Source organism: Convolutriloba macropyga, chromosome 15, assembly GCF_964194025.1.
Source record: "Convolutriloba macropyga chromosome 15, txConMacr16.3, whole genome shotgun sequence".
Taxonomy (NCBI): Eukaryota; Metazoa; Xenacoelomorpha; order Acoela; family Convolutidae; genus Convolutriloba; species Convolutriloba macropyga.
Window position 1 is genome coordinate 16,323,870 of NC_134482.1, and position 26,634 is coordinate 16,350,503.

Genomic DNA, 26,634 nt, shown 5'->3' on the forward strand with positions numbered 1-26,634 from the left:
TTTTCATCGTATAAATTATGAAAAGTAGTTCACATTTTGGGATAGCTATCTCCCTGCCGAGCACCCAGGTGCTTCTATAGAGAGTTGATAAGGTGTTAAGATTTTTTTTTTAAAAATGATTTTGTTATTGCCTAGCTGCTCCTTTATGGTAAGAAATGATTTTCGGGGAAAAGAAAATTTCATTTTTGCTCTGAAGTCTATTGTCTGCTCCTCTTAGTTCAGGTCTTTAAGTGATGTGAACCGACTGATTTTTGTGAACACGTGTAACAGCTTTGATATCTCTCGTAGTTTGTTCATTTCGATTTCGGAAAATTATTCATAAATTTACTTGAGTTATATAAGAGGCATTATGTGCAAATTTGTATAAATGTTACTCATTTACAGTTAAAATAGACAAAATAGCTCCTCTCCGCTCAAACTACAATTCCTATCAGTCAATCAAATCTGTCCGTTTAAACACATTTCTAGTCACCGTTGGCTCGATTTCTCTGTCTGATTGTTGCTCCCGTTTCGAGGTCTAGACTCTTGAGGTTATTTTGGGGAGCCTTAACCCCTCCTCCCCTTGGCCGATTCCCGCGAGGGGGGAGTGGCGGGCGTTTTGTCCTCCTTTTCCACCTTCATGCCTCCCGGGCTAATTGTGAAGTCCATTCCTCGTTTCTGGAACCCGCAAGGTTGGCAGAATATCTCGAGGTCTTCCCCGTATCCTTCGGCGACGAAGTTGATTCCGACCAAAGAGGCTCCGCAGTTCTTACAGTTGAAGCATTGAGTATGCCATTGCATGTCTTCGAATATTATGTACCTGAAATATTAAGTTATTTATCAATACGGAAAATCTTTCACAGAAAATAATACAATTTATTATTTGCGAACGGTCTTTTTTTTCTGCCGAATAGTAATTTCTGCCGAATTTTCAGTTTTTAACTTGAAAAAGTTAAAAACTGAAAATTTGCTCATAATTCAATTTACATTGTCAGGTTTTAAGGTCGCTGATAATTGATTGGAATCCTATAATATCTATAAAGATTCCAGTTTTTGATTAGTTGATAAATAAAGAACTTGAAATATAATGCATGCAGTAAAATTTCGTAAACTCAATTGACAATTCTAGCACTATCGAGTTGGTTCACATAGCGCTGACAAGTAACGTAGAATTTAACTTAGCAGAATTCAGAATGTTTTGCCTCGAACTACCAACTCGGAAAAAAAATAATTTGAGACAGATTTTCACTAAATCCGCTATTAGCATGCTTCAAATAACATAGAGAAACGTTGCAAGATTCTAACATATAGGAGATACTACAATATCTAATTTTCAAGAAACAAATTCAATTAGCTGATATCACAAATTAATGTTAGATTCTTTTCTTTGTATTTATTAGAAAAAGGAATGGTTGACAGGTTTCACCTACTTCCTTAATTGCATTATGCAAAAGAAAATTTCATTACCACGTACTTTGTCAATAAAAATTTGGATCTATACGGAATAGATACAAATACTCTGGAAAATGGAAAAAAAATGAAAATTGTTACCTGTTTCCTCCCATTCCTGTGATTGGCTCACAACACTCGAAGCACTTCTGGGCATAAAGCTTCCCGTAACAATCTGGGCAAATAGGCTTGTCGTCTTTCAATGTGAACCTGAAATAGTTCATATTTTTCCGTTTGTTCACATTTTTTTACTCGCAAGCAAATAGATATTGGCGGACCTCTATCGGCTCTTTTTCATAAACCCGTTTGTATGCTAAGAACATGTATTGCATGATAAAAATTGTTTATGAATACATGAAGAAGCAATTTTGTTTCAATTTAGTGCTGATATTTAAATCACAGCGGGACATTTTAGTCTGTCAATCATAGAAGCTGCGTGATTAGTTCTGTCGTAAGTTATTCACAAGTAGTGTATCGTTTTGCCTACTACTTGACAAAAGAAGTCTTGCAAATTATCTCAGCTTTTGTCAGTTTTTACCAGTTTTTGTCAAATACTTAAATCAAAACTTTTTATGGTCCTTACAAATTCGGAAATTGGTTTGATTGCTGTTTCAGTACTGATTCAGACTAATTTCAATTATTTCAGCACTGATTGAGACTAATTTCAAGCCTATAGCTTTTTCATCAGTTAGTATCAGAGCTGATTGTCAGCATAGCAAAACAATTCTTTCATCAACTATTATTCTTTATTAACTGTAATATTCAAATTCTCAGAAAATGGTTCAAGAAAAAAATGTTTGTTCACTTTTTTCACGCGACAAAAAAAAGAGCTAAATCTGTTTTTTGGTGACGTCATAACTTGCCTCTGTCCCGCGAGACTCTTGTCGCATTCGAAGCATGTGAAACACTCCTTGTGGTATGGCTCCAGTTTGTAAGTGACTCCCCCCTGCTTGATTGGGAGTGAACACTTTGTGCATTTGATTGCGAACAAGTCTTCCCAACATTCCTCACAGTAGGGTTTTCCATCTTGAGGGTGGAAAGCTTCTTGACCAATCACCTGTGAGCGAGGAAAAGAGTCGTTTTTTGTTTGTTGTTTATGGATAAATTTTGCTGTATAAATAGTCATTTATTTCCTTACGAAAAAATTTTTGTCTAATTTTTTGTAGTGGTTTTTTTGTTGGGTGTCTAGTGTTGGTCTTAATCAGAAATATAAATTTATTTTCAGTTGTTTTGTCGCCGTTGTTTGCAAAGAAATAACAATTCAGTCGCTGAAGCCGTAGTGATCGAAGTCTGGTTACTGTTAGGGGGTCTGTGAATTCTGACGTTTTTCTTGTTCATCGCGGGTTCATCTCTGAGCCAAGTATACGCTGAACAAGTAGTGGTTTTACAAGTTTATGTTGAAATACGCAGGTTCGGTACTAGTCAGCACGGGTAGAGCTTCTTGTCGAGTTCATTTTATGCTCAAACCTTCTAGCATTTTAACATCATTACAACTTTCTCAATGGTACCAAACTTACTTTAACTTTCGTTGATTATCCAATCTTATCTGTGAGCATGATTTTTAAAATTGTAATTTGAAATTTTTCAGGAATTTTTTTTCCGAAAATTTCAAAATGAACTTACCATTTATTCCTCAAATGATGACATGTATCGAAGTTGGTACCTACTGGTACTGTCTTTTTTTGGTATCATTGCGGCCTCTGGGTTCTTTGCCTGGATCATTTTGGGCAGTCCAGATCGTTTGTTGAGGAGTAAACCAACAACTAGTAAAATTCTCACAAGTGATAAACGCAAGGAATGAAGTCTAAGTAGAGTAAAAGATGGTAATGTGCAAGTAAGAATGTAACAGTTGTTCATGAGGTCTTAGAAGTTGTTCATCCACTACTCTGCAACTCGTGCAGTGTTAGTGTTGCAGGTTAATACGAATTGGGTCATCAGCAAATTGGGTTCGGGTCCTGTCACCATTTATCTATATGGTAGAGATTTTGAGGTTATTTGCTGACTCCTGCTCTGCGGTTTCTCTGCTGTATTGTTCCGTTGAAAGATGAAAAGCCACTTGGAATAAAGTTGTTATGCTAAATTGAATCATATAATAATATTAAATTTGTTTTCATATTGGTTCACAAAATTTCCTTTTTAAAATATTATAATCATTTAATAAGTCCTGACCATCAAACCATTGCTCCGTGTCAAACTTCTGAATTTTATGTCAGCAAATTGAAATGTAATTATGTCATGCTTGAGTGTGTATATTTTCATAGCTTCAATAATTTTGTTCTATTCTATTTTTGTAAAATGATTATGTTAATTTGTAATCAGTGGCAGATTGAAATAGCAAATCCGCTTGATCTCATTATCTGTCCTCGCTTATTGTTGATTTGTATCAGAATAACGAAATTAATTCTTTTGAGCAGTTCTCTAAAGAATGAATTTACTTTTAGTATTTTTGTCTTTTTCGTGTATTTTTCGAGATCGACTTTTTGACACTCAACTTTTCAAAGCATTTTTTTTGGAGACAAAATGTGTAAATTAAAATTCACAACCGTCAGATTAAACACTTACATGTCCACAAAAACTATCAGCAATCACCACTTTCTTATCAAAATAATTGAACCAATTGAGGCTCTTTGCCTTTGCTTTTGTTTGCTTTCTTTCTTATTAAGATTGATAATTCCGTCAATTACCTTTCAGTAATCTTTTGTCTTCATTGATACTTGGAAATTTCTAGAGCAGTTTGCAAAGTAGTTTTTTTATCTTGTTATCTGTCAGTGCTTTTTCTTTTACTATAGTTTGTACAAGAAAAAGCTAAATTCTTTCTTTCTTGTAAAAAGCGAAATAATTTTTTTCTTTGTCTCTTTCTAACCTTGTCGCAGTTGGCACAGCAGAAACATTCCTTATGGTACTCTCCCCCATTCCAACTTAGCTTCATGCTTCCTGCCTTAAATGGCAACATGCATTTGGTGCACTTGGGGGCAAAGTTGTTGTCCCAGCACTCGCTGCAGTACAGCTGTCCATCTTGGAACCCAAAAGACTCGTTCACAAGGGACTTCTTGCACTCGCAACATTTGAAGCACTTGTCGTGCCAGTGTTTGTCCTGTAAACAAAATAACAATAAAGTAAAAAAGTTTTATAAACAGTATGAACACTTTTTCGCTAGCAGAAAACAGGATCTCTTTTTCCATTTTGAACAAATTAAACGGAATAGTAAACAAAATTTCGAAAAAAATAAGCAAAATTTTTAAAATGGTAAGTATTAGTTAAAATGAACAAGCAACCAGAAAAATAAAAAGCTGATAATCTGCGATTTCTGAGGTACTTTGTGCGTTTGCTCGCTTAAAATCTTCAACTAACCGTATTCTTTTCAAATCTGGTTACATGGACCCAGCAAATGTTTTTCTGATATTTTTTTCTAGTTAGGACTGTCAAGTTCCTATATGGGTCTCTAAATTGTACTTTCAAAAAATGCGAGAGCGAATGAAATTTTTAGTGAGGCGTGAGAAGTGTGTGCGAACATTCTGTTCAACGCAAAGACTTTTCTAAATTATGAGTTTTTTGGACTTTTCGAAGTTTGCAAATTGTACCTTAAATGCTAGATCCTTCTGATCGACAGAGATGATTTCTCCACAAGCGAAGCAGTTGTTGGCAAATTCCTCATTGTAGCACTTCACACAGTAGGGATGGCCGTCTTTGTTCACAAATCGACATCCGTACAGACTCTTGTCGCATTTCCAACAGCAGAAGTCCTGATTCTGGTTATTTGTCATAACCTGCAGACATAACTTCAGATTTGCAAAAGTAGAAAGAGAAATCTGTTTTGGTGTATTTTTTCAACTAAAACAGATAATTTGGATCTCTCCCATTATACCCCCCCCCCCCCCCCCTCATGAAATTATAGCTCCCCCCCCCCCATTATGGTATATTTACCATAATTGGTTATAGGTTACATGACCACTAAGCTGGGGGGAGGCTAATGGGAAATACGCAATAATTTTTCTAATCTTAGGCAATGTTTTTTATATAAACAGTTCTTTGTTAATGGCCGCAAGCACTCAAATATGGCAATGGTTATGTAATGCCAACTAGCTAAGCGATCTAGTTATATAATCTCCGCTTCTTATGTTTTGGGGTAACTAGGTCTGGTCATTACAAAATTTTACTTTTTTCTAATAGCTCTGAATGTACCGCTGTTTTCGAATATTTAATACGAGGTGAATATTTTTGCTGAGTACATTTGTAACGTAAAACTTTTATTGATTTTGGTTTAATTGCTTTGTTTTTCTTAAGAATAGTCTTCTTTTTTTTCAGAATCTGCTAACATTGATTCATTTCATTGGTGAAATATTTGCATCTGATTTTAAAATGTTAGTAAGTTTTTTAAACATATAATATGGTCAATGTGTTCTGCTTTGAAACATCCGTGGAATAAACGTTTATATTAATACGAGTCTGTCTTGACTGCTGCAACGTTTATAGCATTATTATCACTACTTCTAAAAGATCAGTAGTATTTTATCAGCTTAAAAGAATGTTCCATAAGGTTTTTTTCATTTTGTATATTGGAATTCAGTTCCTGTTCAGTAATTTTTTATTCTCATTTAGGGTTTCAACTATTTCTTACCAGCTCAAGTAAAATACTGTTTTATGTCCCTGAATTTAGGTGCATTTCTGAATTGAGCGTGTGTTTCTAGTATGTGCGACATCCAAAAAATTTTGTCAGTTGCTCTCAAACGAACTTCGCTGCAATTGTATTAGTCATGTGGTCTTTTTTAATGCGATTTTTCGCTTGACCAATTTTTGGTGTGACCCTTTGACTTTTCGCCCTCGAAAACGGGATAAATAGGTAAAACTTGGAAGGCATTAAGTGGCTGAGCAGCTTCTTTAGAGCCTTACGCCCTACTAGTCTCTGAGTATGCGATTCAGCTAAACGTTTTTGAGGAGACAATTTCATGGTGTAAAAAGCGATTCTTTATCTTAAAAGTTTGACCCCCGCACTCACCCCTCCTCCTAAGTCACCCCCTCATCTTCGGTCACCTCCAGCATACCTTAGCCCCAGCGGGCTACTACCAAATTCAACCGCTCGCCGGTTGTTTGAGATCTGTTCGCCGGACGTTAGTCGGGTATGTTTAAAAGGATACTGGAATCAAGTTAGCGATTTAATTAAGCTTTGGTATGATTATGATAGCTATGAGGTGTTTTGATTACCATATTTGTTATTTTAAAGAAAGTTTAAGCTATAACTAAGGATTTAAATTTTTGAGATTGAATTTTGAATCAATTTTTTTCAAGTTTTTTTGTTCGTTTTTCCATGTCATTTTGTTATTGCGTTCCAATTAATGCAATATAAGAAAGTTATTTTGAAATTCAGAGTCTTTTTCTTTTTGGATGTTTTGCTCTAGCTTATCAAGCAATCATCTTTCATATTTGCTTTATTTGATAGCTTATTAAAAATTATTTTGCTTATATATTGGTTTAATCAAATTGACATCTGTCAGCATTATTTAAAATGGGGAGAGTGATCTTTGACTGAAGGTCCAAATACGTTATTAAATCATAGCTTGAAATGTCTTTTTAGCCTATGATGTGATTAGAGCTATAAGTTACTCTCTGACATTGTTTATATTGATTTATAAAACCCTCCTGTTTTTTTAACTTGTTATTTTTTTGCCACCATTTTATTTTTTGTCGAAAGAAGCGAGATACTGATAAAATGCCTGAAACGTTAATAATACGTACATTTAATAGCGAAATATTTTCCAATATTCGCAAAATTTGACGACTTTTTCCCTAAACTATCGGTGGAAATAAAGGAGGGGTGCGAATTTGTGATAAAGATTATTGAAATCAAATTTTTTGTGTTTCTAAGCTGTGTTTTTAAGCTGCCGTGTGCAATGTATAAAATCAACACTCCCCTTTTCTTTGAAGGTGACCTGAAATTAATCAAATGAACATTCAAATTTCTCAGATTTATGTGCGTCCATCGTGTGCGATTTCCCATGCTATAAGGGAAAAGTTTGATCTCTTCTTTTAATAACAACCTGTTATATTATCCAACGCTCACTTCCAATTTGTGCTTATGTATAGTTTAGTATATGCGAGAACATAAATCTTAGAGGCCAGTAGGACTTAGTGTCCTAACGCGAGGGCGTTTGAGTTACACAAAACTAAAGCAAGTAATTTTTAAAAGAAAATATTCAGATCTTTTCCGTTTGTGCTCCCCTCACCCCTGCTTAGTGGGCACATATTTTTTGCACCCCCCAGACGCACGTGCCATATTTTTTATAATGATTTATTTTTTTGTTGAAACATGTAAATTACTCAGAATATATATAACTCAGAATTACTCAGAATAATATATATAAGGTTAGATATCTACATGCTTTAAAATGTTAAATAAATTAATCAGTTTTGTTATTAATATAATAATCTTAAAATTGTGGCTGTTCGTTCTCATAGGTAAAAATAGGATTTGAAGGCTCCTATTTGTGTATTAACTGGTTCTTTCTTGTGCTGATCGAGCAAAAACTTGGTTAAAAAATTTTTAAAGCAAGTTTTACTGTTAAAATTTTTTATTGGAGAGGGCAATTTATAGTGCTATGTAATGGCACGTGCTCTCTAACTGGGGGAGGGGGCGCGTAACGTACGGGGGGCACAAATGAAAAGGATCCAAATATTATCATGATCTTAAGAGATTTTTTATAACAATGACAAAATAGTAGCAGGAGGTAGTTTCGACTACCTCAACGATAACCTTAACGACCCCGCGCTATTTTTTTATATATACTTACGTGTTATATAGTAATAAATAAATTTTAATGGGGGGCATAAAAACGCTAGTATGGAACGGAATAGATGCAAATTTTGTTTCAAATAGTTGCCCTATTTGTCGAGAATGGCGCATATTCAAACTAAAAATTTTGTTTTTCACAACCCTAATACTGCTTATTAGGCCTCTGGAATACAGCTTTCTTCTCCATTAAACGAATTATTGTCCAAATGACGAATTAAAAACAAGGAAAACTGAAACTAACGCGCCAATTTCTTTTACAAAATTACTCGTAAGCTTTTATAATTTTCTTCAACAATGACAAAATATTAGCAGGAGGTAGTTTCGATCTACCGACCTCTGGGTTATGGGCCCAGCACGCTTCCGCTGCGCCATCCTGCTTGCGTGTGTCTGCCAGTTGAGGTTATGTGTTGGAGTTTTAACCGACTATTTATGTCCTCTTTTGTAATCAGACTACCATATTGCGTCAGATTGTGATTCCTGTACCAACAATGATTAAAAATGGTATTATTCGTCAAATTAGCAAGAGAATACAAGCTTTTGTCTATATGTAGCTCTATGGTAATTTGTTTTGACCAGTTGCAGCGGAGTGAAAGCAGGATGGCGCAGCGGAAGCGTGCTGGGCCCATAACCCAGAGGTCGGTAGATCGAAACTACCTCCTGCTAATAGCTTTTTTTTTTATAGATTCGCCGCTATTGTCATTGGGCTTTTTTTAAATGGGAGGGGGTGTGGATTCTAGCAAACGATTATCAGTTCAAAAGAGTTTGATGGCAGCTAGACTGGTATCTGGAGTTTCGATCTTTATCATTTTACCTGAGCTTTCCTCTCTACCGCTTTCCCCTCCTCCTTCTTAGGCGCGGGTTCTTTGGGCTCTTTTGGCTCTTTGGGTTCCTTGGGTCCTCCTGTGAACTTCTGCAGCAGTTTTTTGTCCAGCGACAGTTCCTTCTCTTCCTCCTCCTCGCTGTCTGAGGGGATTTGGGGTCTTCGTCTGGCTGCTCTGGACATGGTTATGATGACGTCACTGGTTTATTCTAGCGTTCTGATTGGCTGGTTGATTAACACACGTTATTTATTATCATTATTGTAAACATTATTTTTTAAAAAAAAAAATTAGCTTTAATTTTTAGTGTTTGTATTTATAACATTGGTAGGTTAAAGTTACAGAAAAATATTATATTTTTATTGGAAAAAAGTGTTTAGTGAAAATTGCACGAAAAATGTGTTTTTCCAATGTTAAAATTTTTAAGCAAGTTCAAATTTTAGGTTAAGGTTGAATCTAACTCCAAGTTTACAAGTTATCGTTTTTCTATTTTTAGCGGGAGGGTAAAAGTTCACTATATTTAAATATGAGAAAAATATGCCTATTTGTAGTCTTAAAGAATATTGTTTTTTTTCTTGTAAACTTTGATTTTCGAATTATTTGTATACTGTTGTCACTTTTTGTCGAAAAATATGGTCAGCTTGTTTTAAGTGCATTTTAAAAATTTCCCGTCCGGTGCGCCCAATTTTGGGTTCAAAATTTTCAATGGTCAAGTGCAACCCACGCCCGCTTTTTCTGCCCAAATGTGGGTATTGAAAAGTCTGATTAGCAGCATTAACTGTACACGATATTTGAAGTGATGAAAAAAGGTGTGTTAATCAAAAACTTTATTTTTGTTGCTTTTTTGGTTTGTACAATTGTATACAAAAGACTAAACCTTTTTCTGTCTAATATGCACAAAATGTGACCAAATTTTCAACTGAGTTTGCACCATACGGAGACAACAAACGTTTTTGGATGTTTTTTGTTGGTTACTCATAAGATGATAATTTTCAATACAGATACGCGAACATTTTTTGTGCGTGGTATGTTTTGGTTAGAAAAAAAATCTCAACCAACTTTCAGAATTATTATTTTCATTATCTAATACGGAGGCGGCGTGACTAAATAATTTGAGTGTAGTATCTGCGTTTTTAACTTTTGTCTGAAATGAGAATGTACATTTTTGATACACGATGTTTTTGATTTTTTGTATAATAACTATACGAGTCTAATTATAATCAGTGGCTTTTAGCTGCAAATTGATTATATTTTTTCATCTATCTAAATATTACTTATTAATAATGATACGGCGTCCAATAATTATGGTCATAATGGTCATATTCAAAAAGCTGAATGTTTTTCTTGCTTTCATTTGTTCAAGTGCATTGGACCATGAAATTGATATATTTCTCATGCGCGCATTTTTTTAACGATTAAAAAAATGCTAAATCTTGCCGTAATAGCATTTTTAGGCAAATCATTTTTTTTATACGAGCGAATAATGAAAGCTGAAATGTGTTTTTCATCAGCATTTATTCTGAGTTAATTTTTCGATGTTTTTATGCAGTTTTTTTTGACAAACTGATGATTGTTGGCGCATGAATGCGTTGCATTTTATCACGTTAAGTTTGCCAAGAAGCTATTAGGTGTATATAAAACGCAAATTTGCTGAATTGATTGTGATGTTCAAAGCTTGTGGCGGTGAGATAAATCTTTTCAACCCCCCCCCCCCCCCAATACTCCCCTCTTACTCTTGAACCGATGTTTTTATCTACAAGGTGGAGCATGCAAGACCTGTTGAGACAGGTTGCTGTTCATTTTAATTAACTAAGAGCTGAATTTTTGAAAATGCTGTCTGACTTCTTTTTCACATGTTTATGATAGGTGCGTAGTTTGAATAACTTTTTAATACTGTATGAGACGCTTTCATGATATTCGAGAAGGTTTGTGATGTTTAAGAAGTTTATTGGTTTTTATGCGTACAAGATAGCAGTAGAATAAAATTATCTATGCTGTTATTAAAAACTATACCGAGACGTCTCGTCGAGACTATGACTGGCACAGAAAGTTGTTACTCTGTGTGTTTAAAAAGCTAAATTAATTCGGAATATTTGGGTAGTGTTGAAAGCAAGAATGCTAATTTTAGGAAGAAGGAAAACAGAAAGAAAGAAAGAATCAATTTTTATTTAGAGAATTTAGGCAAAAATAAACAATTTTCCATTAAATAAAACTTTATATTTCAAAAGTAACTAATAATAAACTAAAGATCAGTCTTTTCTCCCTTGTAATGAAAAAAGTTTTTGGTCAAAAACAATAGCTTCTTTAAATGAGTGATAGTGGCTAACTCCAAAAAAAACATTTTTTCAATTCTTTTTAGAAGAACTACGAAAATAAAATGGTATAATTTACATTTTACCAATTAGCTCAATGTCTGGAATTAGCTCAACTAATCAATTGCTAATCCACGAATACCATTATCATTATTTTCAGGTTCTATTGTAAAGATACTTTGCACTGTAGTAAGAAAGGTATTTCCTTATTTTCTTGCAGGCAATATGGTTTGAAAGAACAAATACTACTGGTGATACAGTTCTTGAATTCACAGAGAGACTCTGTTGTGTGATGCTCTTTCTTTCTCTGTGAATTCAAGAACTGCACCACCAGTAGTTTTTGTTGTTTCAAACCGCATTTCCTGCAACAAAAGGAATTTCTTGCGATGTGATTATATATAGAAACGAATGGGCATTGTACACTCGAACAGTTTACTCCTTTTAGTATAGAAAGTGGCCGATAATTATTTTTATCCGTTTTTGAAACACCTCTATGAATCGATAAATCTTTTGGGTTTTGACTTTTGAAGACACTTTCAAATGAACGATCTTTTTTATCAGTTTTGAAAGGAAGGGTGCTTTACTTTTGCAGTGATTTTAACAAGATTATTTGAGATGTTAGTCACCTGAAGAACTCTTTAGATCTAGAAAAATGTAGACTGTTTTGGATCCGGAAAATCAGGCAGTTTGTACACCGCTGTAAGTATTTATTTAGCTGGTGTACTATTCTGGAAAGGTAGTCACTGAAGTTCTCAGCAACTCCAAACAGTGTTGCAAAAGCATTTTAACTTAGGAACCGCACTAAGTTTACCACTTAGATCATTCAAAATTTCATATGTTTGTTTTGAGTCTTCTAAGCATGATTCCGATTTATTCAGGTAATGATTTTTTCTTTAAACGCTTTGAACAGCTGCTCGTGATAGAAACTTATTGTTATTCAAATGTCAGATCCACTTCGCTAACTGGCGTTTTTTTCGCATCTCACTGGAAAAAAAAATAAAAAATAGTTAGATTGAAAGTTTTAGTCAATCAGCATCGAATTTGACTTTTTTTCCAATTTTGAACATATGTTCAAATTTTCAGTATCATCAGTGCCAAATCGCTGAAATTCAGAATGTTCTTGAGTGAAGTGAAGAATAATAATTTGAGAACAGGTTTATACTTTAAGTTTGCTTTTTTTTAATGAGCTAAATAGACTGCACACCAATACATGGGTTTTAGTATATGTGCCTTGAGAGGTTACATCATTTGGAAAAGTTTTCAGAATTTTTTTTGAATTTGTTTTAACATTTTACATTAAAAAATGAACTCAATGTGTCTGTTGGAAATGATTACTTTGTCCTGACACCCGTTATTTTGATTGATTTTCATGGGATACTGAAATTAACTAATTAAAATACAGTTTTGTGAAGTTATAAATGGACGTGGCGATTGTGAACTATATTTAATTTATTAATTACTCTCGGACAAAATTTGAAACAATTATTGTAAACGTGTATTTTTATGCAAATATTTCGAGTTCACTTCTCGGATGACTTTTTCACGCTTGACTTCTTTATTTGTTTGTGATCCAAATTGCTCCTATTCAGAAATTAAGTCTATTGCTGAAATCAAAGCGATTGTAAGATGGAGTTGAACAAGGGCCTAATACCCGAGATGTTAATGTTTAGTCTAGTATGCTGGAGCAAGAGCAATTTTTGCGACGTTAGTCGATTTCTGTTCAATTATCTCGATTAGAACAATTAGTTAATCTTGATAATTTTAACTAATATCTGATAATTTTAACTAACATGAATTGTTGGGTATATTTTGGGCATTTGGCGCACTAGGTATTTTAGCATTAGGTATCTTATTCTAAAACTTGTTTGGGTTTAATTGAATCAATTCAAACCAATCAAAATGCTGTTATTATAAATGGAGATGAATATAACATTAAAAAATGAATTTGCCTCTTATTTGCTTGAACAAATATCTTATCTTTTTTAATAATATTTACTTAAATCTTGGTGCAGTGTAATATCAAATAAATAATGTATCAGGTGGGGGTAATGTTTGAATAGATTTAATTTTTCGAATTTTAAATGCTTCTTCGAAACTTTTCCGCAGGATGCTATCTGAGGATTGCTAAAAAAATTAATTTCTTCAGATACAATTTATTTGAATACAATTTCTTCAGCTTTCGTTCTGGAGAATTGAAATTACTGTAACCATAAGAATTACTGCAACTATAATGTTTGGGTCTAAACTGTTATGAACTATAGAAGCTTGATAATAACGAGCTGTGCAGAAAACTTGATTTAATTTTTATTTTCAAGAAAAAAGGCATGAGACCCGGCATTATTTCTTAAGTGAACCGTTTTTATCATTTATTCGTTAAAAGTGGGTTGTTTGTTTTTGATCAGTTTTAAAAAAAGAGTGTCAGTCAATTGTCTGGAAAAATTATAATGGGGAGTATTTAATGTTTGGTTTTTAGATAGATCGAAGATTCATCGACAAATTGATTGCACTTCACTCGGAGTTAATTTCTAAACTGTGTTTGAATTTAGAAACGGAGCTTTAGTTAGCTACCGTCATTGTGCGAAGAAATACCAGATAATATTACAATATGAATCAAAACCTTGTTTGGAAGGTTTCCTACCCCCTTCCCTCGTAGATATTAACCCTCCATAATTAATAATTTTTACACCTTAAGTACATAAAATTGTAATCCATGGTTGCGCCTCCTATAAAGCTATACAAACCATAATTAGTGCAAAAACAACATAAATTAGCCGTATTTTGTTCAAACATGGCAATGAGAACCACAATTATGCTCACAGAGTAACGAAAACGTATCCCAATGCCCTTGTGTTCGTAATGTTTCTGACCAGAGTTTGTTGGTATGATATCTTCTGTTTTTGTTTGTTCAGGAGGCTCTAAGACACCCAAAGAGGCGGCTGATCAGAGACAGCAAGAAAAGTGGGCTGAGTCTGCTGGGATCCAATAGATTTGCCACCCACAATTTCACCCTCTTCAGCGACATGCTTGTCCATCAGCAGTTCTCAAATCACGAGGTATCTTTAATCCAAATATCGTGGGAACAATTTCGAGGGAAAGGGGATTAACTTGTCATGGGAAAGACCCTTTAAGTTTACCCTAATTAATTTATTCTTTAGTTTTCCTGTATACGGTGGGGTTATAATGAGAGAGACCCTATAAGTTTTGTATTTTCAGACTCTCCTCCAGACGGACGTGGTGTATGTAAAAATTTTCATTCATCATTGATTCTGGACTGTGTAATTCCGGATCGTTTCCGGACTGTGAAAAGCAAGACGCCTTTTTGTGTTCTCATTAGGGTCTGAACTTTTCCAGACTTTTGGTAGCTTTCAAGTTATTCTGGTTAACTTGCAACTTGGTACTCATATAACCCATGCAACTTTATTTGTGTTGAAGGTGTTCTGGCTACAAACAATCTGGCTTGAGTCTCTCAAAGACGGACAGGCAGCTAAGCCCAACTGTATCAAACTAACAATGCCAGAGGACAAAGAGTTCATGCTTGTTGCCTCTTCAGCGTCCGATAAGGTAAGAATTAATCAAAGTTGGTCTCTTTCTCTGGGTATGTATCCCCCCAGTACTTTATGTTCCCCTCAGTTACAGAGCACATGCCATTGCATAGTAACTCATTGTAAAAATGTTGCACGTGAATCGGGGGGTGCTAATCATATTCACCCACACAAACTAATTAAAAAGCAATTAGCAGGAGGTAGTTTCGATCTACCGACCTCTGGGTTATGGGCCCAGCACGCTTCCGCTGCGCCATCCTGCTCTTACTACGCTTCAACTGGTCAGAACAAATTACCATAGAGCTACATATAGACAAAGCTTGTATTCTCTTGCTAATTTGACGAAAAATACCATTGACCATTGTTGGTACAGTAATCACAATCTGACGCAATATGGTAGTCTGATTACTATAGAGGACATACATAGTCGTTTTGAACTCCAACATATAACCTCAACTGGTAGGGAGATGCAAGCAGGATGGCGCAGCGGAAGCGTGCTGGGCCCATAACCCAGAGGTCGGTAGATCGAAACTACCTCCTGCTAATTTTTTGTCATTGTTGAAGAAAATCATAAAAGATTACGAGTAATTTGTGCAAAAAAAATCGTGCGTTAGTTTCATTCCGAATAAAGTTATTTTCAATGCCTGGGAGACTCGTTGAGGTAGACTCCTAAACAAAAAGGGAAAAAGATCCTGATTGTGTTGAATTGTGGCAACTTCGAATTTCCAAACGTTCATTTTTTATTTAAATTTATTAGATCGGACTTGATATAAAGCTGCGCTTACTGTATAATCTTGAACGAATTGTTGGGAAAAAAATATAATCGAACAATCGATACTGAGAAATTTTTGAAATCCTCTCCAATGAAGTATGAGAAAATTATTGTAAATGTATATGTCTTTTCTATGCAAAATTTTTGATGGACCGTTTTTAGGCCTTTGTTTTAGAACATTGGTCTTTCTCAATTGACTTTCTTGAACGTGAAGTTTGTTGCTAACACGTGGGCGATTTCTGGCGTTAAAGTTGAAAAAATCATTTAGATTTGTTGCTCAGATGGCAGACTGCTATCCTCGAGGTTGCGGGTTGAAACACCTCTGCCGTCGGGTTTTTGGCAACCATAAACGAGTTCTAAGCAAAAACAAATTGCACTGTCTGCTTTACGAGAGAACTTCGTTCGACACTAGTTGGTTTTATATTTTAAACGAAAAGCCGGATAAATTGAAACGAACTGTGTCTTTGTTTGCTAACCTTGTAAGCGACTTAAAAATTGTGCTCTTGTTCGCTATTGTTTGTTTAAGCTATACAAACACAGACATTGTAGCTACGTAGTTAAAGAAAAAAGAGAAAAGGAGAGGTTTTTGAAAACGAGCCATAGGGAGTTTTTCTTTCAACTCCAATGTTTTTCTGGATTTCCGTAGGCATTTTAAATAGTGAAGATCTAACGGAATGAATAATATGGAGAAGTGAAGAGAAAAAATAGACATTCAAAAAGAGTATTATAAGAAATAAAAAATGGTACATTTTATCCTTACTCCGACTTTCAGAGATAATCGTAAAGTTTATGTCACCTTTGATAGGAGTTTCATCGACTGTAAACTGAGCAGCTGTAAAATAAAACGAAGCCCATGAGTTATTTAAAAAAGAAATAAGATCAAAGGCTGTTTTTTCGGAGATTTGTTTCTTTATGGTCGCACTGACCTTTTTCTCAGACTTTGAGAGAAAGAATTTGAAAGCTAAATTGAGATTAGAAATATCCAAAAAAAATGGCGTATATTTTTTTGAAAAAAAATATGCACAAAATTTCAGCTTTTTCTGAACTCTCAACTTTTTTTGTTTCAATAATGTTTTTCAGTTGCTTTGAAGCTCCCTTATTTTTCAAAAGAGATTTTTTCTTCAAATTTTGGATTCAAAAAGAAAAGAGAAGTAAGATTAAATTTTTAAATAAAAACTAAGGGGTGACTAAAATTTTTTCTGAATTTAAGAGGTAAATCTTCAAAACCGTACGTTTGGTAACGTTTTTGTGGCGGTAATGGTTACGATCTTTTTCGTACAAATTTAAAAGAGTGATGAATATTTTCTCCAAAAAAATTGCTATTAGTTGCCGCGTAAGACATCTAAACAATGTAGATAGCAAAAGTGGCGGAAAATTTCTAATTGCAATGATAGCAAATCTGAGAAGCTTGAGAGGATAATGGAACTTTCTGTGCTGTGCACAGACTCGATCGGACCGTCCTGTTTATCATTTGTTGCCAGGTATCCAGTTTTTTCCTGACACTGTGGTGAACAATCATGTTTGAACTTCGTATAAAATAGGCTTTTTGTTGCCGTGTCTTGTATCGCGGAGGGGCATATCAGAAAGATTCAGATTATTTGTAAAAAAAAACTAAGGTTTGTCTGTTTTACTGATGTAAAAGTTTGTATAGCATTATTATAGCCTAAGGTATTCAGTACAAAATATTTAAGCTATTAAAAAATTAAAATTGACAATTTTTGATATTTTATTCTACCGGGCAAAAGGAAAAGATTCTAAACAATTGTTTGACATTATCAAGCTTCTAGTGTTGGATTGGTTGATAAATAAAGTGATTTAAAGCTGGTTTACTTCTAAACCTCTCCTTTTGAGTTCGCTCTAAATATATTAAATATAGCATTGCGGAATAACTTGGCTTAATAGAACTTAGCTCAGTAGAAATCAGAACGTTTTGCCTCTAAACCTGCAGTCGGAAAACTCAACAAAACTTTCAATAAAAATACAATAATTGAAACCTTTAGCTGGCCTACAGTAACATTGCAAGCGAGCTAGCATCAGCATACAATCACTGCGAAGTGGCACATGGAGGCAGATTTGGAACGTATTTTTCTGCCTCAAATTTCCACTGAATATTTAAGTTTTGATACAATGAAAGATACAATTTCTCTATTATTTCCATTTTTCAAACAAGTTGTGTCGAAAAATTTGAAACCATATGGCCTACACCGGTGGGGCCTTGAAGCTGATGTTACAATTGATGACATATCCAAACAAGTTGAATTTTCTGTTTTCTTAAACTTCTGTCACGTGATATGTTCATTCACGCGATAAATAACTTGGATCATTTGAAGTTTCCGAAGTTTAAACACAAAGTTTGAAGTGAATGCTTGATGATACTTATGAATTGAGGAAATTGAAGTGGAAAAATTGTCCATTCAATAGATAGGAGCGTTTTTACGTTTTATGTAGTTTTATGTAGAATCCATCGCGGCTTTTTGCTGACAATCTGCCGGCTATTCTATTGTTGATTTGCTTATCACGAAGAGCAGTCGGTTGACCTTGAGTGAAACGTTGTGAGAAAACTTTAGAACTCTAAATGTTCGCTTGAAAAGAACAATCTTTCTTTGCTGTTGCAGTCTTATCGCACAAGATTCCAATTTGAGTGTTAGCTTTGATTTAATTTGCTTTTTACTTTATTATTTTTTTTCTATTGTTATCACTCGGCAATGGAGATGGAGGCCACATCATCATCAACGTCCAAACCTATAGCTTCGAAACTTTAAAATTTATTGAGAAATTCTTGGGGGTCGAAATTACTGAGGACAATATCAAAGCGTGTCACATTATTCCCAATTCCGGAAACGAGTTTCAACTGCCAACAGTAATTTGCAAATTTATTTATTTTACCGACAAACAAAGTGTCTATGAAAAAAGAAAACGACTCAGAAAAACAAAAAACAGGATAAACAACAAATTCATCTATCTAAACGAGCCCCTACCAGAATATGAAGCTCAGATCGAAAACGAAGCAAACAAACGAAACATGATTACTGCAACACACAACTGTGCAGTTTCGGTTTTAGTTGAAAACGGTAGAAAAGGCAAAATTCGTTAAAATTAACGAGATAGAAGATTTGGACTCAATCAATGCTATAAAACGAACAAAACATTTCGAAATATCTTCTACTGACGACGTTATCAACTCACCTGCATACAAACGACTTAATATTCAAAAGGAATAGAACAAACGACATCTCACAAACTCAGGAACTGTAACAAAAAGCTAAAACATAACTCAATTATTTTTGTTTCAAGATTTAGGGTAGAAACTTATCGCCAGCTTTAGGTGCGTAACGTTTTGATCATGTTTTTTAAACCTTTTTTTGCTCATTTCTTAAGTTTTTTTGTAAATTTCATAAAGTCAGCTTATATATGTATAAGATAACCTCAAATTCAACTAAAAATCTTTAAAAACTGTTTCAGCCCTCTGCCTGTGATTTTCGCAGGCGGCGGCCTGTCGGTTGTGATTTACGCAACCATGCAGACAGGGCACAGGAGAGCAATGAAACAGAATGTTTTGATTTGTTGCTGGTGATTGCCGCAAGCAACAAATAAAAAAAACAATTAAGCACTGTGATATCAAAATAGTTGGTAGTTTCATACAAGAAAAAAAAAACCAGATTGCAATGGCAGGGAATTGATAACGAAAAGTGTCTCTACGTCAACAATGACAATTAAAAGAACCTGTAATCCTGTACAGTTCCAATTTGTTCTTCAAGACATTCGATCCGTGTCTAAGAACCTAGACGAGTTTGAAGTTTACATTAATAGAATGTCTCAGAAACCTGAAGTAGTTTGCCTTACTGAGACTTGGTTAAATCCTAGCTACAACAATAATTGTTTTTCTTTGAATGGTTATCAAACAATTATAGCCAGCAATCGTAAAAAAAAGAGGTGGAGGTGTTGCATTCTTCTTGAAAAATAACATAAATTGTCAGATAGTTAAAAAATTAGAAACGAATTCCGTTCAACTACTAACAGTCGCCATCAAAACCATAAAAGAAGAAATCTGGTTCTCATGTATCTACATGCCACCAAATTGCACTAATGAAGCCAATTTCTTGGCGGTTGAAAGACATTTCGACAGCCTAATGGTTGACCCAGAAACAAAACACGTACTTTGTGGGGATTTTAATGTTAATTTTTTAATAAACAGCAAAAAAGCCGAAAGCTTAAAAAGCCTTTTAGCCGGAAACGGTCTCAGTATATCAAGCAATAACGACCCAACGAGGGTATCAAATGGCAGAGGTACGCTCATTGACGCAATATTTTATAACTTTTTTATAGAAACAAAAGTTAAAGCAACCAGTATAACAAATCATCACACGGTAGAAGGTCCCTTTGACCTCGATGGCAGTCCAGAAAAGTATTGTAAAGCTCTAAAAAGCCGCAATTGGCATAACCTAGATAATCCAATTACAAGAGAAAGACTCGAAAAGGATCTCAGGTATCAATTTGAGGTCCACAGAAGTAGTTTAAAACTCTTACCAATTGACAAAGCCTTAAAAAAATTTCACGAATTGCTCACTGAAGCATTAAACAGTGACCTTCTTGAAAAATATCGTACACAAAAAAAGAAGAAAAATTGGATTGATAATGAGATTAAAAACTTATCGACGAAAAAACGTAGTCTTAAGAAACTGGCAGATACAACTGGAAGTCCACAAACTCACGAAAATTTTCAAAAATTTGTAAAAACCTTAAATCTCTCATCAGATTTAAAATACAAAATTTTTATCAAAATCTACCTAAAACCGATTCGGTAAAAAACAAAAAATCTTTTTTTGACCTTTACAGATCTTTAGCCGGCAATTCAGAGTCCTCTAAAGTTTTCTGCTCGCAAAATAAAGTAGAAGAGTTCAACGAGTTCTTCTCAAACATTGGAAAAAATTGAATGCAGAATTTTTAACAAGAAGTGCCGTTACGATAGAAAACCAAAGTCAAAGTATGTTTCTAAAATCGATATCTGAAAATGACGTAATGTACGCTATCAAAAACTGTAAAAACAAATTTAGCCTTGATTGCTATAACTTGAACTATTTTTTCATTAAAAAAGTTTCTGACTGTTTAGCAGCTCCTTTACAACTCTTGTTTAACAGATGCATAGAACTTGGACAATACCCAGAGTAATTTGAAAATAGCAAAAGTTATACCGTTCTTCAAAAATGGAAATAAAGATGACCCATCAATTTTCAGGCCCATCCCGTTGCTACCAATTATAGCGAAAGTCTTTGAGCGGATTATATTTGATCGAATTCAAAATTACCTAAAAGTTTTCGAAATTCTCTCAGATTCACAATTTGGCGTCAGGCACCGGAAGAGCACAGTTGATGCCATTGCAACCTTAATAGAGGAAATAAGCTCAAATCTCCACAACAGTGAAAAAACCAAATGCACCTTTCAGGACTTAAAGAAAGCTTTTGATACCGTCCATCACAACATTCTACTGCAAAAGTGTTATAGATATGGTCTGCGTGGTCCAATATACAACATTTTAAAATCATATTTGTCCAAACCAATGCAATATACTTTAATTGGAGATAAAAAGTCCAAATTGAATCTTATAGAACCAGGCGTGCCACAAGGATCAATTCTTGGCCCTCTTTTGTTTATTATCTACATGAATGACTTAAGTTTGTCCCAGAAAAAATCAAATGTTATTTTATACGCCGATGACACTGTTGTGAAGAGCAGAATTTCTGCATCAAAAATTGACGATGATCACGACAGAGCACTAGATAAGGTCAATGATTGGCTCATAAAAAATAAACTAACAATGAACAAGGAAAAAACAAAAAGCATGCTTTTTGTGAAGAAAAATCAAAAAAATGTTGTGCCAAGAACATTCATAAAAAACACTAAAATTGAAGAAAAACAAAGTTTCAAATACCTGGGCATCACGATAGATAATGATCTACGTTTCTCAAAGCACTCAAAGCATGTGGTCACAAAACTTTATAAACTAAGAAAAGTTTTGAGAGAATCACAGATGATAAAAGCGTTTAGAACATACATACAGCCAGTAGTACAATACGGAGTCCTGATATACGGGTCAACAACAATCACAACTATTAGGGAAATAGACAAAGTTGTCAAACGTATCGTGCGGCTAATTTTTCATCGAAAAAAGTTTGAAAGCACTTACGACGAAAGAGTAAAACATAGGATCTATTTAGCCTCAGAGTTACATGCCTATGAGGTACTTAAGCAAACACTAAAAAACATAAGGGGACAATGTAATATTTCACCAATTTCAAAGGGTTTCTCAATGCAATATTGCCTTGAAAAAAGCAAGCGGTTGATTAAAAACAAAATAACTCAAGGTAAAAATCTATTTCACAGTTTTTCAATAATAGTTAGGATAAGGCGGGTCTTAAGAATGCTTCTAGGTTACGATGATGAAATAATAGAAAAGATTGAAAGCATGTCTACTGCCGAAACAAAAAAATTCTGTCATCAATTTCTAGATAATTATATTTTGGGTAATGAGGACATAGTCAGACTGTTGTATGAGTTCTAATATCACAACTCAAAGGCGTTCCATAACCAGAATAATGTTTTTCACTAGGTTTAATGGTACCTTGAAAAATAGTGCTTCCTTTTTTTCTTTCTTCATTTTGAATCACTTTCATCCAGATAAACTGAACGAGACACTTGAGAACGGGCCATCGGCCCAATAGTGCTCTCCCACAGTCAAATATGTGATTGTATTTGTACAGGTAATTGTGAAAAGCTACTTATTGACTGATTGAAACAATTTATTATTATTATTATTTATTATGCTGAATCAAATTGGCAATTTTTGGTAAATTTAAGAAGCGGACTTTTAAAGCCTAATATTTAGCATTCAGATAAAAAAAGAGTCTGATCGATTCGGTTATAGCTAGAATTAAGCTCATAAATAGTTTTTCTGAAATCTTTCAAAATTAACGCTTTTTCGTGGGCTTCATGAAGCAAAAAAGTCATTTATTCAACCGAATTTGTCACCGTTTTATTTATAATTCCCATTTTGATAGTTTTCATATTCGATTTGGGCAGAAAAGACTATCTGGCCAATCATTGACTATTTTTTGCTTCAGAGTCATAGCAAAAGTTACTTTTCAATTGTTAAAATTGGATGAACTGAAGTTTTACTTCGTTTTTCGACAATTCTCTGTTCCTGTTGTAGTTGGGTCTTGGTGCTTGCTCAGTTAAATACGAAAAAGTTATTATGTTTGGGTGAGTTTTTGGTTTATTTAAAAAGTTGGCGAGCTAGCAAAGAGCGCTTCATGACTGCTTAGTTTTGCAGAAACATTTTATTGTGGGCGGAGCAATTTTGACGAGCTTCGAGCTTTTGCTCCCGTGTTTTTCTTTGATTAAATTAAATGTAGCTTTTTAATGTTACTTACGCCTTTTGTTTAAGCAAAATCTACATTGTTTTTAACCTCTAAAAACCAAGTGATTTGTGTTGCTTTAATTGAAACTCCTAAAGCGTTCTTTTTTAATCTGACTACTGTAACACTTTAATTAACAAACAGCTAATTCTTAAACGAGCTTTTATTGTATGAAAAAGAAAAACAGACAGCTTTTTACAGCATTGTGACCTGACACGCCTGATTTGTTCAGTAATTCGCTAATTTGCTCAAACTCTTTTTATGGTCGAATTCAAACTATAAGAGGGTATCCTGCTGCGTATTGTGTTAAATATCATTAGATAAATGACCCATCAATGAAAACAGAACTAAGCTCTTAATGATGGCGTGTATATTAAATTATGAACTATTTTAGCAAATATGATCAAGCTTGACATTGTGTTGGTGTTTTGTTTTAGAAAAACGCTTTTTAAGTAATCATGCTTTTTGCTCGATTTTTAAAAAGTAATCATGCTTGCAGTGTACATATAATTCGTAGAGTACAAGTCCCGCCCAAATTAGAAAGTAAATTAGCTAGAACGCATTATTTGAAACATGAAAAAACGCCAATACATGAAAACATCAATACATGCTTTTAAATAGCGGTACTTACTATAGTTTGATTAATTTTTTCGGATATTTTCCGTTTTGCCCCCCCCCCCCCCCCCTCCTCCTAGTGGGTGCATATTTTTTCCTGTGCCATTATTTAGATATTGGTTTAACATGTAATGCATCGTGATCTGTACGTTGTGGGTACGTATCGTGCTGAAGGCAAAAAAGGAGAAATTCATCTTGTAATTAAAGACATTAGTTATTTTCTGTCGTAAGTGTTTTTGTTTTTTTTTGCTATTTTTAATTTTTAAAACAGTTAATCAAATACAGCGTACACTACACTTCTTTGTCCTTCTTTTTTTAAAAACAAAATGACGTCGAGAAGGTCTGCGGCCAGCTAAGCGCAATTTGTACGCAGATGATGTGGTTGTGAAACAAAATGCGGAGCTTAATACCCAGGACTTCAATAGCTTGCAGGAAATAATATTACAACAATTTTACTGAAAAAATTTCTCCGAATCACGAGAAATTTTGAACGATCAAAAAAATATTGCTCAGCATTTAATGATTTTAAAACTCGAACAAAAACCTTGATTTCATAGCACGTGTCAAAAATTGTTGCTCGAAAGTTCACAGGTCTAATTTATTATATCATGAATGTTTTTACTTTAAAAGAGAATTTTATGTTGCAATTGACACTGTTTGCACCGATTCGAACTAATTTGCTCTGTGAACCTACCCTTATTGAGCCTAATATCCATTTTAAGCTGTCTGCATTCTTAGATTTAGTTGGAAAATGGTTTCACCACTTTTTAAAAATTGTACCGTGCATTTAATTTATGTTTTGATTACGCTCATGAAAGTTTTGTCTGTCCGCCAATTTGAACGATTGATGTAACCTTTTTGCGTGATTTCGTTCGGTTGATCAGGCCAGCAAGTGCGATTTATTTTTTAGATGATTTCTTGTATTCGAACGGCCTGTGGATTCTTTTTAAGATAAACTCTGCAGAACATCTTTTCAGCCTTTTAAGAAAATAAACACGGAATTCTAGCGTTCCGTATTTTTTTTAACTATACATAGTCTTGAAGGTTTTTCGAACGATGTCTTCACTTCTTGTTTTATTTATCAATCAACTTTTCAAGAACGCCACAGATCCACTAAGTACGTTTTGGTATTTGAGATTAATCAAATACAAATATTTTTTTGTCTATTTTAGGCTACTGTTGCTACGCAAATGATAACCGCATACCTTAGAGTTCAACGATTTTTTGAACTCCGGAGTTGGTTAAAGTGGCTTTGATTGTATATCTATAACCTGATTTTTTTATCCTCAAAACATTCATTGCGAGGGCTTTACTTGTAACACTGAAAACCAATTAAAACACTGCGAGGGAAACAAACAGACAGACAATGTTGCTGTTTGTATAAAATTGGTTGGTAAGTTTTTTCTTTATTTTCTTACCAATCTCCGCCTTTGTACGTCTCATGCTGTCGATGGATTTGTTGAGTTAAACCCCTAGCCGGTATTAAAAACTTGATTGAATACAAGCAGCAGCTGAAAGAAAGGGATCATGTAATTATCCTAATTAACCAAAGTCAACGATCATAAAAACAAGTTCGAAAAATTTGTAAGATTTTGTTTTGCTCACCCAAAATTTCTTTTATTTTCGGGAGAGAAACTTGGCTGAACACAAATTCTTACAAGGAAAAAGTTTTCCGATTAATCCATTACTTTTTTCGGGAAAAGTAGGTCTGAAAAGATATGTGCATTTAGTTGGAAGTGTTGGAATCTTGCCAGTGCCAAAAGTAGTATTCAAACTGTTGATTAACATTTTCTGAATCTCTCTGGGTTGAAATAGGTAAACCACTCAAAGAAAAGCTGCTCGTGAATATTTCATTGTCCTAAATTATTTTTAGGTGTCAATTTTCTCAACCACATGGGCCTTGAACTATCTAACAAGGCTTATGAAATAATATATTTAAGTGTCCTCGGAGATAACAAAATAAGTTGTCGTAACATGAAAGAAAAAGAAAAATAGCAAAATTTTGACAAATTCTGGCATTGAGTTTGCAAAACCTGAGGATCCAACCAGATTCGCCCGAACAAGTTTCTCGTTGATTGAACATCATTTTAACTCCGACATTTTACTAACACTCTCATTAGAACAGTTCCATTTATTGAGGACCAGTTTATTAGCATTTTTGAATATTTTCTTGGTATTTCTGAAAATGTTAATAGAAAAGCACTCATGCAACAAATCAGGACCAATACAAAATATTTCATTTTTAAATTTATTTTTATTTTAGATTGATACAAAATAAATTAAACAAAACCTAAGAGAAGGGCATAATAATTTTAGCGTTAATTTTGTCTTAAAATGTTGCCAACATGACCAAACAATAGAAATACGTCTAGAAAAAGGTTCCGATCTATTTAGTTCACGCTACTGTTGCCACGCAATTGATAATCGTATACTTTAGAGTGGTTGAAGTGGTTTTGATTGTATGTCTATAACTTGATTTTATTATCCTCAACACATTCTTTGCGAGGGCTCCACTTATAAAATTGAAAACCAATTAAAACAATGCGGGGGAAACTGAAAAATTTTCAACAGACAATGTTGTTGTTTGTATAAAATATGTTGGTAATTTTTTTTCTTTATTTTCTTACCAATCTATGCCTTTGTATGTCTCATGCTGTCAGGATTTGTTGAGGTAAACCCCTAACCATTATTAAAAACTTAATTGGATACGAGCAGCAGCTGAAAGAAAGGGGATCAGATAATTATCCTCATTTCTATCTTATTAATCCTTGAAGATGATAAAAACAAGTTCGAAAAATTTGCAAGATTTTTCTTCTGCTCACCCAAAATTTCTTTTATTTTTGTGAGCGAAACTTGGCTGAACACAAGTTCTAAAAAGAAAAATAGCAAAATTTTGACAAATTCTGGCATTGAGTTTGCAAAACCTGAGGATCCAACCAGATTCGCCC

At 34.2% G+C, this 26,634-nt stretch overlaps 2 protein-coding genes across 6 annotated transcripts in view; one reads left to right on the forward strand and one right to left on the reverse strand.

Moving 5' to 3' along the window:
* Window positions 1–26,634, forward strand: part of LOC142354460 (alsin-like) — a 168,711-nt gene that overhangs the window by 54,062 nt on the left and 88,015 nt on the right. The window contains exons 12-13 of the mRNA XM_075406762.1: window positions 14,255–14,398; window positions 14,778–14,906. Of these exons, the coding sequence (XP_075262877.1) occupies window positions 14,255–14,398; window positions 14,778–14,906 (273 nt within the window). The remainder of the gene's footprint in view (window positions 1–14,254; window positions 14,399–14,777; window positions 14,907–26,634) is intronic.
* Window positions 303–10,112, reverse strand: LOC142354502 (four and a half LIM domains protein 2-like). Of its 5 annotated transcripts, none has more exons than XM_075406822.1 (8): window positions 10,093–10,112; window positions 9,027–9,252; window positions 7,337–7,355; window positions 5,010–5,194; window positions 4,292–4,522; window positions 2,292–2,485; window positions 1,531–1,638; window positions 303–799 (listed from the first exon to the last, which is right to left on the reverse strand). In XM_075406822.1, the coding sequence occupies exons 2-8, from the start codon at window positions 9,216–9,218 to the stop codon at window positions 547–549; spliced, it is 1,182 nt and encodes a 393-aa protein (XP_075262937.1). In that variant the 5' UTR covers window positions 9,219–9,252; window positions 10,093–10,112; the 3' UTR covers window positions 303–546. The 5 variants fall into 5 exon arrangements, with proteins under 5 accessions (XP_075262937.1, XP_075262935.1, XP_075262934.1 ...); XM_075406820.1 differs by lacking the exon at window positions 10,093–10,112 and adding an exon at window positions 9,860–10,038; XM_075406819.1 differs by lacking the exon at window positions 10,093–10,112 and adding an exon at window positions 9,860–10,037 and having other exon boundaries at window positions 9,027–9,260.

What these genes read in the sequence shown, in the direction of transcription:
- LOC142354502 (XM_075406822.1), bottom strand. Translation starts at nt 9,218, where the DNA reads ATGTCCAGAGCAGCCAGACGAAGACCCCAAATCCCCTCAGACAGCGAG. An exon ending in AGAAGGATCTAGCATTTAAG is followed by an intron (nt 4,523 to 5,009) that starts GTACAATTTGCA and finishes TTTTGTTTACAG; the next exon opens with GACAAACACTGGCACGACAA. An exon ending in GCTGTGCCAACTGCGACAAG is followed by an intron (nt 2,486 to 4,291) that starts GTTAGAAAGAGA and finishes CCTCGCTCACAG; the next exon opens with GTGATTGGTCAAGAAGCTTT.